General features: G+C 48.5%; 1 protein-coding gene across 6 annotated transcripts in view; it reads left to right on the top strand.

Annotated features, from left to right (window-relative positions):
* Window positions 1-15,216, top strand: part of LOC140905759 (stonustoxin subunit alpha-like) — a 49,001-nt gene extending 33,785 nt beyond the window's left edge. For all 6 annotated transcript variants that reach the window (XM_073329186.1, XM_073329187.1, XM_073329184.1 and 3 more), the window contains 2 exons: window positions 10,070-12,124; window positions 14,118-15,216. In XM_073329186.1, the coding sequence (XP_073185287.1) occupies window positions 10,070-12,124; window positions 14,118-14,647 (2,585 nt within the window). In that variant the 3' untranslated portion in view covers window positions 14,648-15,216. The remainder of the gene's footprint in view (window positions 1-10,069; window positions 12,125-14,117) is intronic.
* Window positions 15,217-15,918: the final 702 nt, after the last annotated feature.

Below are 15,918 nucleotides of genomic sequence, written 5' to 3'. Positions count from 1 at the left end.
CAGACCAAAGGTCCATCAAGCCCAGTATCCTGTCCTCTGACAGTGGCCAATGGCAGGTCCCCCAAAGGGAATGAACAGACAGGTTATCATCAAGTGATCCATCCTCTGTCACCCAATCGCAACTTCTGGCAAACAGAGGCTAGGGACACCATTTTCTGCACATCCTGGCTAATAGTCACTGATGGACCTATCTTCCATGAATCTATCTAGCTCCCTTTTGAACCCCATCATAGGATTGGCCTTCACAACACCCTCTGGCAAGGAGTTCCAGAGGTTGACAATGCGCTGCGTGAAAAAATACTTTCTTGTGTTTGTTTTAAACCTGCTACCTATTAATTTCATTTGATGACCCCTTGTTCTTGTATTATGAGAAGGAGTAAATAACACTTCTTTATTTACTTTATCTATACCACTCATGATTTTTTAGACCTCTGTCATATTCCCCCTTAGTTGCCTCTTTTCCAAGCTGAAAAGTCCCAGTCTTATTAATCTCTCTCATACAGAAGCCATTCTATACCCCTAATCATTTTTGTTGCCCTTTTCTGAACCTTTTCCAATTCCAATATATCTTTTTGAGATAGGGTGACCACATCTGCACGCAGTATTCAAGGTGTGGGCGAACCATAGATTTATATAGAGGCAATAGGATATTTTGTGGCTTATTATCTATCCCTTTCTTAATTCTTCCCAGCATTCTGTTAGCTTTTTTGACTGCCGCTGCACATTAAGTGGATGTTTTCAGAGAACTATCCATGTTGTACCAATAAAATAAAAACCAGCAGGATCTTATTAAAGGGAAAAAGGCAAAATACCACATTTATTGTGAATACAGAAAGAATCATAGTAAGCAGTTAGTTATAGCTATAACATTCCATTCAATCTCATATTTATTCTCACATTCATTCATACAAACACACACCCACACCCACACCCACAGGTTCTGCAAGGTTGTTATCATAGTTACCAGCCTTAGAGTTGCTCATGCCAAGTCACTGGCCAGGTGGCCTGGACATGAGGAGGGAGCAGGGCCTTGTCAGATGCTCATCTGATGCTCCTGGAAGTTGGTTTGCAGAATCAGACCCCAAAATTCTCACTTTTTAGAGTCTATTTTTATAGGAATTTCTTCCTATGCCAGTCTATGGGAATTGCTTCATCATGCTGTTGCTGAATCAATCAGCAGATAGCACATTCCTGACGGCTCCAAGATGTTATCTTGTTCTTTGGTTCTCCCATCCTTGAGGCTGTTGGGTGGATTCCAGTCTGCCCTCCGGGGGGTCCTCTGGTTATTTCCACTTGACGCCTTCTTCAGCCGATGGACACTGGATTCTTAGGCTGGCACCTCCCTGATCATTCAGTTATTATCCACACCAAGCATCCATCCACATACATCCTCTATCTCTATTTTAATCACAATGGTTAATACAACAAAAGGGCGGGGAGTCTCTGGGTGCTGTTTCTGTTGTTAGAGTATTGCTTTGAGTCTCTCTCTCTGTGAACTGCTTTGAGAACAGACTCTGTCTTAGAATGTACTAACACAGTTAGCAGCTTGCAGGTTTCACACAGAGAGGGAGAGAAACAGCACCAAAAACCAAGAGACCTCTTAATTAGTAATACCCTGGAATTGAAACTCTGGGGAATCAAACTCATTTGTGATTTTAATACAGAACTTCTTTAATATGATCCAACATCCATACTGACTCCGAGATCTCTTTCTTGAGTGGTAACAGCTAATTTAGACCCCTTAATTTCATACATAGAGAATCATAGAATCATAGAATATCAGGGTTGGAAGGGACCCCAGAAGGTCATCTAGTCCAACCCCCTGCTCGAAGCAGGACCAATTCCCAGTTAAATCATCCCAGCCAGGGCTTTGTCAAGCCTGACCTTAAAAACCTCTAAGGAAGGAGATTCTACCACCTCCCTTGGTAACGCATTCCAGTGTTTCACCACCCTCTTAGTGAAAAAGTTTTTCCCAATATCCAATCTAAACCTCCCCCACTGCAACTTGAGACCATTACTCCTCGTTCTGTCATCTGCTACCATTGAAAACAGTCTAGAGCCATCCTCTTTGGAACCCCCTTTCAGGTAGTTGAAAGCAGCTATCAAATCCCCCCTCATTCTTCTCTTCTGCAGGCTAAACAATCCCAGCTCCCTCAGCCTCTCCTCATAAGTCATGTGTTCCAGACCCCTAATCATTTTTGTTGCCCTTCGCTGGACTCTCTCCAATTTATCCACATCCTTCTTGTAGTGTGGGGCCCAAAACTGGACACAGTACTCCAGATGAGGCCTCACCAATGTCGAATAGAGGGGAACGATCACGTCCCTCGATCTGCTTGCTATGCCCCTACTTATACATCCCAAAATGCCATTGGCCTTCTTGGCAACAAGGGCACACTGCTGACTCATATCCAGCTTCTCGTCCACTGTCACCCCTAGGTCCTTTTCCGCAGAACTGCTGCCTAGCCATTCGGTCCCTAGTCTGTAGCTGTGCATTGGGTTCTTCCATCCTAAGTGCAGGACCCTGCACTTATCCTTATTGAACCTCATCAGATTTCTTTTGGCCCAATCCTCCAATTTGTCTAGGTCCCTCTGTATCCTATCCCTCCCCTCCAGCGTATCTACCACTCCTCCCAGTTTAGTATCATCCGCAAATTTGCTGAGAGTGCAATTCACACCATCCTCCAGATCATTTATGAAGATATTGAACAAAACCGGCCCCAGGACCGACCCCTGGGGCACTCCACTTGATACCGGCTGCCAACTAGACATGGACCCATTGATCACTACCCGTTGAGCCCGACAATCTAGCCAGCTTTCTGCCCACCTTATAGTGCATTCATCCAGCCCATACTTCCTTAACTTGCTGACAAGAATACTGTGGGAGACCGTGTCAAAAGCTTTGCTAAAGTCAAGAAACAATACATCCACTGCTTTCCCTTCATCCACAGAACCAGTAATCTCATCATAAAAGGCGATTAGATTAGTCAGGCATGACCTTCCCTTGGTGGATCCATGCTGGCTGTTCCTGATCACTTTCCTCTCATGCAAGTGCTTCAGGATTGATTCTTTGAGGACCAGCTCCATGATTTTTCCAGGGACTGAGGTGAGGCTGACTGGCCTGTAGTTCCCAGGATCCTCCTTCTTCCCTTTTTTAAAGATTGGCACTACATTAGCCTTTTTCCAGTCATCTGGGACTTCCCCGGTTCGCCACGAGTTTTCAAAGATAATGGCCAATGGCTCTGCAATCACAGCCGCCAATTCCTTCAGCACTCTCGGATGCAACTCGTCCGGCCCCATGGACTTGTGCACGTCCAGCTTTTCTAAATAGTCCCTAACCACCTCTATCTCCACAGAGGGCTGGCCATCTCTTCCCCATTTTGTGATGCCCAGCGCAGCAGTCTGGGAGCTGACCTTGTTCGTGAAGACAGAGGCAAAAAAAGCATTGAGTACATTAGCTTTTTCCACATCCTCTCTCACTAGGTTGCCTCCCTCATTCATTAAGGGGCCCACACTTTCCTTGGCTTTCTTCTTGTTGCCAACATACCTGAAGAAACCCTTCTTGTTACTCTTGACATCTCTGGCTAGCTGCAGCTCCAGGTGCGATTTGGCCCTCCTGATATCATTCCTACATGCCCGAGCAATATTTTTATACTCTTCCCTGGTCATATGTCCAACCTTCCACTTCTTGTAAGCTTCTTTTTTATGTTTAAGATCCGCTAGGATTTCACCATTAAGCCAAGCTGGTCGCCTGCCATATTTACTATTCTTTCGACTCATTGGGATGGTTTGTCCCTGTAACCTCAACAGGGATTCCTTGAAATACAGCCAGCTCTCCTGGACTCCTTTCCCCTTCAAGTAAGTCCCCCAGGGGATCCTGGCCATCCGTTCCCTGAGGGAGTCGAAGTCTGCTTTCCTGAAGTCCAGGGTCCGTATCCTGCTGCTTACCTTTCTTCCCTGCGTCAGGATCCTGAACTCAACCAACTCATGGTCACTGCCTCCCAGATTCCCATCCACTTTTGCTTCCCCCACTAATTCTACCTGGTTTGTGAGCAGCAGGTCAAGAAAAGCGCCTCCCCTAGTTGGCTCCTCTAGCACTTGCGCCAGGAAATTGTCCCCTACGCTTTCCAAAAACTTCCTGGATTGTCTATGCACCGCTGTATTGCTCTCCCAGCAGATATCAGGAAAATTAAAGTCACCCATGAGAATCAGGGCATGCGATCTAGTAGCTTCCGTGAGCTGCCGGAAGAAAGCCTCATCTACCTCATCCCCCTGGTCCGGTGGTCTATAGCAGAATCATAGAATCATAGAATCATAGAATATCAGGGTTGGAAGGGACCCCAGAAGGTCATCTAGTCCAACCCCCTGCTCGAAGCAGGACCAATTCCCAGTTAAATCATCCCAGCCAGGGCTTTGTCAAGCCTGACCTTAAAAACCTCTAAGGAAGGAGATTCTACCACCTCCCTAGGTAACGCATTCCAGTGTTTCACCACCCTCTTAGTGAAAAAGTTTTTCCTAATATCCAATCTAAACCTCCCCCACTGCAACTTGAGACCATTACTCCTCGTTCTGTCATCTGCTACCATTGAGAACAGTCTAGAGCCATCCTCTTTGGAACCCCCTTTCAGGTAGTTGAAAGCAGCTATCAAATCCCCCCTCATTCTTCTCTTCTGCAGGCTAAACAATCCCAGCTCCCTCAGCCTCTCCTCATAACTCAGACTCCCACCACTACATCACTCTTGTTGCACACACTTCTAAACTTAATCCAGAGACACTCAGGTTTTTCTGCAGTTTCGTACCGGAGCTCTGAGCAGTCATACTGCTCCCTTACATACAGTGCTACTCCCCACCTTTTCTGCCCTGCCTGTCCTTCCTGAACAGTTGGGATTATGTTTTCCAATGTGCATTATTTTGCATTTATCAACATGAAATTTCATCTGCCATTTTGTTGCCCAGTCACCCAGTTTTGAGAGATCCTTTTGTAGCTCTTCGCAGTCTGCCTGGGACTTAACTATCTTGAGTAGTTTTGTATCATCTGCAAATTTTGCCACCACACTGTTTACCCCTTTTTTCAGATTGTTTATGAATATGTTAAATAGGACTGGGCCCAGTACAGATCCCTGGGGGACACCACTATTTACCTCTCTCCATTTGGAAAACTGACCATTTATTCCTACCCTTTGTTTCCTATCTTTTAACCAGTTACCAGTCCATGAGAGAACCTTCCCTCTTATCCCATAACTGCTTATTTTGCTTAAGAGCCTTTGGTAAGGGACCTTGTCAAAGGCTTTCTGAAAATCTAAGTACACTATATCCACTGGATCCCCCTGTCCACATGCTTGTTGACCCCCTCAGAGAATTCTAGTAGATTGGTGAGGCATGATTTCTCTTTACAAAAACCATGTTAGCTATTTCCCAACAAATTATGTTCATCTATGCGTCTGACAATTTTGTTCTTTACGATAGTTTCACCCAATTTGCCCAGTACTGAAGTGACATTTATTGGCCTGTAGTTACCAGGGTCACCTCTGGAGCCCTTTTTAAAAACTGGCATCACATTAGCTCTCTTCCAGTCATTTGGTACAGAAGCTGATTTAAATGATAGGTTACAGACTACAGTTAGTAGTCCTGCAATTTCACATTTGAGTTCCTTCAGAACTCTTGGGTGAATACCATCAGGTCCTGGAGATTTATTACTGTTTAGTTTATCAATTTGTTCCAAAACCTCCTCTAATGACACCTCAATTTGGGACAGTTCTTCAGATCTGTCACCTAAAAAGAATGGCTGAGGTTTGGGAATCTCCCTCACATCCTCAACAGTGCAGACCGATGCAAAGAATTCATTTAGTTTCTCAAGGCTGAATCCCAACTCTGTCACTCCGAGTGCGGAGTGGGGCACGCAAGGATTTTAAAAATTAATACTGGCCACTCCAGGCTTGTTTTAAACTCCCAAGGTTACAGCTTCTCTCTGACCTTGGCTTGGTAAATGCTGCCACCAACCAAATGCAAAAAACACCCAACCCCTTTCAAGCTAGGAAGGAACACTTGGGAATTCCTCCCTATGGGGTGCCCTCAAGCCCTTTCACCCCAGCTGAGAAACAGTCTGGGAACAGCTGAGAAAGAAAACAAAGGAAATTAGCTGTGGCTACCAGCTAATCAAACAACATGCATAAACCTCTTAGCACACCAAAACTCCAATTCTGTTCTTAAAAAAGGAAATTTTATTAAAAATAAAAAAAAAGAAAATTCATCTGGAATTTAGGCTTCTGCTAGATTTTAAAAGAGCAATTCCAAAAATCAAGCACCCAAAATAGCTTTCTTGTGGGTTTAGCTTAAAGGTTACAAGCAAACAAAAGCATCTGGGGTTATGACAGAGGAGTCCACAAGCCAATAAGAAATAAAGTAAATAACCCTAATCGCATCTGGCTAAACACTCTGATCTGTTTACACATTGGAGTTCAGATAAGTCGTTCTAGGCATGATCCGATGACTTATAATCTGGGGTGAGCTGAATTCGCGCCGGTTCGCGCGAACTGGGTGTTAAATTTTGAACCAGTTTTAGAACCGGCTGTTAACCCACTTCCCTGCAGGGGGCGCTGAGGCTTTGCTGGGCTCCGGCCGGGAAGTGATGTGATTCCTCCTCTGGCCACCGGGGGCGCTGCGCTGCGGGAGCGACGTGGGCTGCCCCCCCGGCCCTGGGGCTCCCGCTGCTGCCTGGGGGGTCCCCGGCTGCTCTGCTCGGCCGGGGCTGCGTCCTGCTGCTCGGGCTGCTCCCCGTGAGCCCCCACCACCCTGCCCGCAGCCAGCCCCGCCGCACGCACCCCCTGCACCCTCTGCCCGCAGCCAGCCCGTCTCCAGCCACCCCTGCACCCTCTGCCCTGCCCGCAGCCAGCCCCTGTCTCCAGTCAGTCCCTGCACCCCCCTACCCTGCCTGCAGCCAGCCCCTACCTCCAGTCAGTCCCTGCCGTACCCCCTGCCTGCAGCCAGCCCCTGTCTCCAGCCACCCCCACACCCCTTGCCCTGCCCGCAGCCAGCCCCTGCCGCACCCTCTGCCCTGTTTCCAGCCAACCTCTGCCGCACGCACCCCCTGCCCTGCCCGCAGCCAGCCCGTCTCCAGCCACCCCTGCACCCTCTGCCCTGCCCGCAGCCAGCCCCTGTCTCCAGTCAGTCCCTGCACCCCCCTATCCTGCCTGCAGCCAGCCCCTACCTCCAGTCAGTCCCTGCCGTACCCCCTGCCTGCAGCCAGCCCGTCTCCAGCCACCCCCACACCCCTTGCCCTGCCCGCAGCCAGCCCCTGCCACCTGCACCCCCTGCCCTGCCCACAGCCTGTGCCTGCCTGCAGCCACCCCCTGCCTGCAGCCAGCCCCTGCCCTGCTCACAGCCAGCCCGTCTCCAGCCACCCCTGCACCCCCTGCCCTTTCTGCAGCCAGCCCCGCCCTGCCTCCAGCCACCCCCACACCCCCTTCCCTGCCCGCAGCCAGCCCCTGTCCCCAGCCAGTCCCTGCCGCACCCCCTGCCCACAGCCAGCCCCTGCCGCACCCTCTGCCCTGTATCCAGCCAACCTCTGCCGCACGCACCCCCTGCCCTGCCTGCAGCCAGCCCCTGTCTCCAGCCAGCTCTGCCGTACCCTCTGCCCACAGCCAGCCCGTCTCCAGCCACCCCCACACCCCCTGCCCTGCCTGCAGCCAGCCCCTGCCGCACCCTCTGCCCTGTATCCAGCCAACCCCTGCCGCACGCACCCCCTGCCCTGCCTGCAGCCAGCCCCTGTCTCCAGCCACCCCCACACCCCCTGCCCTGCCCGCAGCCAGGCCCTGCTACCTGCACCCCCTGTCCTGCCCGCAGCCTGTCCCTGTCTCCAGCCAGCCCCACACCCCCTTGCCTCCAGCCAACCCTGCACCCTCCTGTCTCCAGCCAGCTCCGCACCATCTGCCCTGCCCACAGCCAGCCCCGCACCCCCTTGCCTCCAGACAACCCTGCACCCTCCTGTCTCCAGCCAGCTCTGCTGCCCCCTGCCCCTGCCCTGCCCGCAGCCAGCCTGACCCCCCTGCCTCCAGCTAGCCCTGCCCCATGCCCCTGTCTGCAGCTGTCCCCGTGTCCACTGGTGCCCTGCAGTTCCCAGGGCAGTAACCCTGCACACCTGCTTCAATAAGTGGGGAAGGGAGCAGCTGGGACCCACACTTGTGCACACCCTAGGGTGACCAGACAGCAAGTGTGAAAAATCAGGACAGGGGTTGGGGGGTAATAGGAGCCTATATAAAAAAAAGACCCCAAAACCAGGACTGTCCCTATAAAATTGGGACATCTGGTCACCCTAGCACATGCCCAGGGCATGGCGGGGACCCACACCTGTGAAACGGAGGTAATTTCTAGGTCAGGCCCATCTTTTTAAAAAAAGAACTTTCGGCAGGGTTAACATACATCCCTATTTTCCCAGACAGGTCAGGCCTTTTTGTTCTTAAATCGCCATCCGGGAGGCCAATTTTCCTCCCAGGAAAATACACACCTATGGTAACCCTGTTGGTACAAAAAATACATACTGAGGCACATCCCTCAGGGAACAGGTTGTTAAGATTTTGGCAGCTCATCACTGCTTATAATCATACCTGGCTTAGCTGCTTACAACATGGCTGCTCTGTCCCTCCAGCCCAGAGAACAACAGACAAAGGCAAACTTTCCCAATTTTAAAAAGTTCTAGCCTTCCCATTGGCTCTTTTGGTCAGGTGCCCACTTTTTTTTTCTTTACCTGGGGGACTTTTAACCCTTTACAGGTAAAGCAAGTAAAGAACAGCTATCAAGAGGGATTTTACAGCTAACTGATTGGCTGGGTGTCCATCAAAGGGAGCTACCCCCACTTTATTTATCACAGATGGGGATTCCACAACCTCCCTTGGAAGTCTATTCCAGTGCTTAATTATCCTTACAATTAGAAAGTTTTCCTAATATCTAACTTAAACCTCCCTTGCTGCAGATAAAGCCAATTACTTTTTGGCCTCCCTTCAGCGGACATGGAGAACAATTGATCACTGTCCTCACTGTCAACAGCCCTTAACAGATTTGAAAACCGTTATCAGCTCTGCTCTCAGTCTTCTTCTCTTAAGACTAAACATACCCACTGTTTCTAATCTATCTTCTATAGGGCAGGTTTTCTAAACCCTTTATCAGTTTTGTTGCTCTCCCCTCACCCTTCTAGTTTGTCCAGATTTTTCTTGCAGTGTGGCGCCCCAAACTGGACACAATACTCCAGCTCAGGCCTTTCCAGTGCTGAGAAGAGCAGGACAACTACCTCCCACCCCAGAATTATATTAGCCTTTTGCACAACTGCATCCCATGGTTGTCTCATATTCAATTTGTGATCCGCTATAATCCCCAGGTCCTTTTCCGCAGTACTACTGCCTAGCCAGTTATTCCCCATTTTGTAACGGTGCATTTGATTTTTCCTTCCTAAGTGTAGTACTTTGCACTTGTCTTTATTGAATTTTATCTTGTTGATTTCAGACCAATTATCCAATTGATCAGATCATTTCTAATAGAAGTCAGAGTAGCAGCCGTGTTAGTCTGTATCCGCAAAAAGAAAAGGAGGACTTGTGGCACCTTAGAGACTAACCAATTTATTTGAGCATGAGCTTTCGTGAGCTACAGCTCACTTCATCGGATGCATCCCTGTAGCTCATGAAAGCTTATGCTCAAATAAATTGGTTAGTCTCTAAGGTGCCACAAGTCCTCCTTTTCTAATAGAAGTGACATTTCAATCATAAATATAGCACTTGCTTCCTGGGACAGTGTACTCCTGAGGGGGGAGTGAACTCAGTCATTCTGGAGAGGGATATATGAAAAAAAACAGAAAAGATCACATCTTCCAAAGTCCTGTAAGAAGCGGGGGGCAAGGGAAGTATGTTAGTCGTGTAGTTCAGCCTTGACTTGGCACGTTTGTATGTTACCAGGTCAGTTTACTTGATGTCCTTCACTCGTTATTTTTCAATCTCAGAAATGAGACACAATTAAAGGATGGATACACTCTGTGTCCTGTGCATCTATCAGTTACGTTACCATGTGTCTGTCTCTACTATTCCAGGGATCACACTGTGGGGCCTGGAACAGCTTCGCAAGGATGTAAACACAAAACCACAACCCAAGACTGAATTTGAGATCATCGCATCCGACACCATTGAAGAGAAGGCCAATGCCCTCAATGTCACAGCCTCGCTGAAGGCCAGTTTCCTGGGGGGGCTGGTTGAAGTAAGTGGATCTGCCAAATACTTAAATGACACCAAAAAATCCAAACAACAGGCCCGAATTACTCTCCAGTACTCTGCCACAACAAACTTTGAGCAACTAACTATGAACCATTTAGGACCAGAGAATGTTTCTTATCCTGCTGTATTTGACCAAGGCACCGCCACCCATGTGGTCACGGCTGTGCTGTACGGGGCTCAGGCTTTCTTCGTGTTTGATCGGGAAGTTTCTTCTTCTGAGAATGTACGTGAGATAGAGGGAAAGCTCCAGATTGCAATTAAAAAGATACCCATGTTTTCCATAGAAGGGGAAGGAGCTGTCAAAATGGATGAAAGTGAAAAATTAAATGCTGCAAAATTTAACTGCAGGTTCCATGGTGATTTTGCTCTTGAGAGAAATCCAACTAATTTCCAAGATGCCATGCAAACATATTCCACCCTCCCCAAGCTGCTGGGTGCCCAGGGGGAGAAGGCCGTACCAGTGAGAGTCTGGCTGTACCCGCTGACCAAGCTGGATTCCAGAGCTGCTCGGCTGGTGCGTGAGATCAGCTTAACACTGATTTCTGATGCTCAGACTGCTCTGGAGGAACTGGCAGAAGTAAACATGCGATGCAATGACATGGTGAAGAATCCGATCGCCACAAGCTTCCCCGAAATCAAGCTGAAAATCCAGCAATTCAGAGATCTGTGTAAGCAACACAGACAGACTTTCCAGAAACAGCTAGCAGGACTCTTACCATTAATCCGTGGAGGTGGAAAAGAGGAAGGGGGCCTGGTGGATATTTTGTCATGTAAAAACCAGTCACCGTTCAATACCCAGAGCCTCAGTGAATTTCTGGATACAAAGGAGAAAGAGATGAATTATGTGAATTCCTACCTTAGGATCCTAAGCAATGTAAAAGTGGTGTCCTCTCAGAATGAACTAGATGAAATAGTACTCAACCCTGAGCTTGACTTCATTGTCTCTTTTACATTCACCTCACTGCATGAAGAGGAGCCATATTTATCAGTTTTAAAACAGTGGCTTCAGACCCAGTATATAAAGGAAACTCATGATCCTGCAGCAGCCAGTTCTGTTGCTGAGAAACCAAAATCCAAAATGTGGTTTGAGGAACAAGAAATTAATAGAAAAGCTCGAAAATCTGCAAAGTCCCTTTCACGTTTTGTCAATGTCAACAAATCTAACGGGAAGATTCGGTTCATTGTGTCCTCTGTTCCAGACAAGGACAATCCAGGCACTTCCATTTACCTGTATGAGGAGGGAGAGCTGATCAGCACCAACTTTGAGGCTCCATCAAAGCCTCTTCCTCCCCTGATTGATGGAATCAAACATGACCGTGTGCAGCTCAAGTTTAACCCAGCAGCCTATGGAAGGGCTGAGATATCCGGCTATCGGGCAGAGTACAGAATTGTAGGACAGGAGAACTGGACGGCTGTGAATGTAAATAACACGCAAGAGACATTCACAGTAACAGGGCTACGTGCAAACACCGAGTACCAGTTCCGATACGCTGCAGTGAGCAAACCAGGGCTCAGCGAGAGCAGCGATGTGAGTAATCCTGTGAAGACTCTCCCTCCTACCAGCCCGCCTGGGAAGCCCGTAACAGTTATTGTAGATTCATCTGCCATCGCCCTCACCTGGGAGAGTCCAAGTGTCATTGGAGATGGAGTCAGAATAAGGCAGTATAAGGTGGAATATAAAGTAGAGGCAGGAGATACAAGTCAGGAGGGGAAAGACAAATGGCTGGAACGAAGGACAGAAAAGAGAACCGAGTTCTATAGCATTGATGGACTGAGTCCTGAGACACCCTACAGAGTCCGGGTTTCGGCTGTGTGTGCGGATGGGGCTGTGAGTGACCCAAGCGAAGAGACTTGCATCTCAACCCTAAAGAAAGGTAACATTTAAATATATTTGCATATTTCTTCCCACCCCAAACACAGGACTCTGGAGTAGTTCATTCAGGTAAAACTATATTTATCTTTGGAAGAAAAATTGAGATGTCCCAAGTGTATAATGTAGGCGTGACTTCAGAATCAAACTATTTCTTGCAATTTAATATCTGAACTGGAGTAATGCATACAGGGCCCAACCCAACCACCGGGATCTGCTGGGGACTGTACAAATGATACTGAGCTGCCAGGTCTGGTCAAGTTAAGGTACCAACTAGCTTTCTGTGAAAAGCTTCATTCTTCTAAGTGCTCTAAAATTGTCATGGTTACATGGATTGCCTTGAAATTTGATATGCCTCAGGGGGCACTGGCTAGGGTCAGTGATCCAAATCTGAGATCATTTGACCAAGGGGTTCCTGGGATACAATCTCCTCTCCCTCCTGCCCCCCCAACTCCCTAAAAAAACCATAGTTTTTAAAGGTTGACATATTCTACCACCGTGGTTTTGCCCAGACCTGGGGATCAAGCCCTGGCTCTGATCCTGCCACAAGGGTCTCACTGACTGGAGGATAACACGCAGAGAGTGAACGGCACCCACTAGGCCTCTGGGGGGAGCAACATTCAGAACATTATTGGACAGATAGTACTGCTCATGAACTAAGGGGATCATACTGAGCACAGAGGAGCCAAGAGACTCTGGAGGTGGAGAGTTTCCACTGTAGCTGGATAGGGCTCTGTAGATAGGGCAATTTCCTGCAATATCACTGAAAGATCTTATTGTACTAACTGTATGTACTGCTGTGGGCCAGGATTGTGTATAACCTCTCTAGTTAGGAGATGTGATGGATGTAAGACGTGGCGGTTCAAAAGGCTGTATTGAAAATGTGCCAGACAAGTATGGACTTTTGGGACAATAAATATTAAGTGGATTTTCTGGGGAGTCCCTAGGGCGAGGTTAATGCAAATTACTTACCTCTGGTCAATGCAAAAACCCAGCTTTTTGAAGTTAAGCTCTGAGGGGAGGGTTTTTTCTGTTGATTACCTGTTACAGAAGGCGAAGATCAAAGGCCAGAGTTGGATAAAGATATGGCTGATCTGCCCAGCCATTGCTCTGGTTCTGGATCTAAACTTCTAACCCCGGAGAATACCCAGATGTGGGGTTTGAAGGACTAAAAGCTTCTAGAGCTGTAGATTGGATTTGGGGGGACGGGGAAATCTCAGGTCAGCTTTCGAGCTTTATTGTTTTAATATTTATTCTCTGTCATGCTTTTACCTAAAAGAAGAAACGTGGTTGCTTAGAAGGAGCTGTGTGGAAACATATAGCTGTGGGCAATGCACTGCTCGTTGTCTTCAGAGAGAAAGCAAAGCGCAGGCCCTGGCCTGTTTAGACAGTCTGGCTTGCTGGGGATATCCCAGGGTGAGGCGGGGAGCTGTGCAGCCTTAAAAGCCCATACAGGGGCCGGGGAGAGAGGGGGACACACACACACACACGCGCGCAGAGGGCCACAGTCGCCCAGATCACCTCCTATCCCAATCACAGATCTTCCAAGATGGTTCAATTTATTCCTCCACCCTTCAGTACAGCAACACCTACCACAGGGATTACAGCTGCAGTGCATGGAGATAATTCCCAGAGGCCATTGCCAGCTCCAGAGGGCAGAGTTAAGGTTGCGAAGGTGTTTACCTAAACTCGCTATCTCCTGGCATTCACAAGATTCAGTTTTGCTGAACTGACTTTCTTGAGGGGTGCAAGGTCTCACCAGGCATCTTAATGCTGCGTTAGTGAAGTATTTTTGCCATGTTATCTCTCTCTCTGTGTCGATAGTTAGCTGTATAAAGAGCAGCACCGACTGGCATACATATATGTTACACAGTATTGTTCCGAAGTGGGTGAGTGCAGGGGGGAAGATTCTGAGGCTCAGGTCTGGCCCAGCCGATCCTTTCGCTCTGTCATTGACCCATGTGTGCCGATAACGCTCTGATTCTGTCTCTCCCCAGCGAATGTGACTCTGGATCCAGACACGGCACATCCTGAGCTCGTCCTGTCTGATGATCGAAGAACCATGAGCCGGGGCCCCGAGAGCCAGATGTTGCCTTACAAACCGGAGAGATTTGATTATTTGCTGAGTGTGCTGGGCTCTGAGGGCTTCACCTCGGGGAAACATTCCTGGCAGGTGAAGGTGGAGGGAGGAGTAGCCGGAGACTGGGCTGTGGGGGTAGCTAGACAGTCTGTGCTGAGGAAGGAAGAGGTTGGCTTTACCCCCGAGAATGGGGTCTGGGTGGTGCAGAAATGGGGCAATGCCAGAGACTATCGGGCTCAAACCTCCCCTGTCACCCGCCTGTCCTTGAGTAGAGAACCCAGCAGGATCCGGGTCTCTCTGGACTATGAAGGGGGGTTGGTGGCATTTAATTATGCTGATGATCTGGCCCCGATCTTCACTTTCCCACAGGCTTCTTTCAATGGGGAGAAAATCTTCCCTTTCTTCTGGGTCTGGGGTGGAGGATTCCAGCTGAGCATCCATCCCTGAGACTCAGGGTAGCCCGGGGCCCTGTCAGTACCATACAGAGCAGGCTAGACCCATCTCACGGTCCTGCAGTGACTGCCCAGTCTGCTTGTTCTCATGCTGTATGGTTCTGTAGGATTATATCCGTGAGCAGGGTCAGAATGGGCACCAGGAGCTCCTCCCTTTGAGCCCTGTGCCGGTCTTGGCCAGAATCCCCCGTGGTGCTCACTGTCTGAAAGGGGCAAAGTAAAACCAGGGCTCTCGCCCGGCATCTCCACCCCCTCTTCCTGTCAGGGCACAAGGCTGGCAGCTCACTGCACTGTCTCCAGGTCCTCATCAGGGGGCTTCCAGCTGAGACACGGACAACTGCTCCACTCGCAGCATGGGCCCTTTGCACAGTCTGAGGGGGCAAAGGCAGAACCCTGCCCCAGGATCAGCCCCTACCATTGTGCTAAAATGATTACTCACATCTTCTCTCTGAGTTGCTCAGAGGTGTTTCTATCCTACTGTAAACATGTCATTCTCTTGCAGTAAGGAATGCAAAGTCTTTTAGCAGCAGAAATTATGAAATAAAATCCTACTTTATGCTTTCAGACCATTGTCAGATTGTGTGTTAGGTATATCTTACAATGAAATGTGTTGCTTTATGCCAGAGCTAATCAAAATTTGACATTTCAGAAAACAAACAAATTCCTTCACCAGGAGTAGCAGGCAGATCGTTCCCATGGCTATTGCCAGCACCAAGGGGCAGAGTTATGGTTGCATGGGATTTATCTGTATTTCCTGGTTTTCAGAGGTCTGAGGTTTGCTGAACCTGATGTCCTGGAAGGACACGAGAGACCACCGCATATGTTGTATTTTGTACTACATTGAATATTCGTTAAACGATAAGTGTTTTCTTTTTTCGTTGACTCCATCACGATAGTTTTCAGGGTGCCCACCCAGGTAACTGATAGAAGTTCTGATTATTGCAGATTCAATATGGATCTCATAGTTTTGGGGTTCAGAGTGTGAATCCTTGTGGGATTTATTGTAGCGCTGTTCAAACTACAATGACGTTACATCTCTCTCTCCTGCTGATCCCACATCCTTGTGGAGGATCTTCAGCGGCTAGCGTTAGAAGAGCTATCGGAATAATCCACTCAGTCCATTATTCCTATAGTAGGCACCCTTTACTAGACGGGCCTCTGAACTGTCTCTCTGTAGTGTCCAGTCCTCTCCCGGAACACACACAAGTTATTAAGTTCATTGCTCTTTTAAAGAGTCAATACACGCAGCTCATTAATTTCACTGGG

The sequence above is a fragment of the Lepidochelys kempii genome, chromosome 2 (assembly GCF_965140265.1).
Source record: "Lepidochelys kempii isolate rLepKem1 chromosome 2, rLepKem1.hap2, whole genome shotgun sequence".
Lineage (NCBI taxonomy): Eukaryota > Metazoa > Chordata > Testudines > Cheloniidae > Lepidochelys > Lepidochelys kempii.
This window is presented reverse-complemented; position numbering and strand designations above follow the sequence as displayed.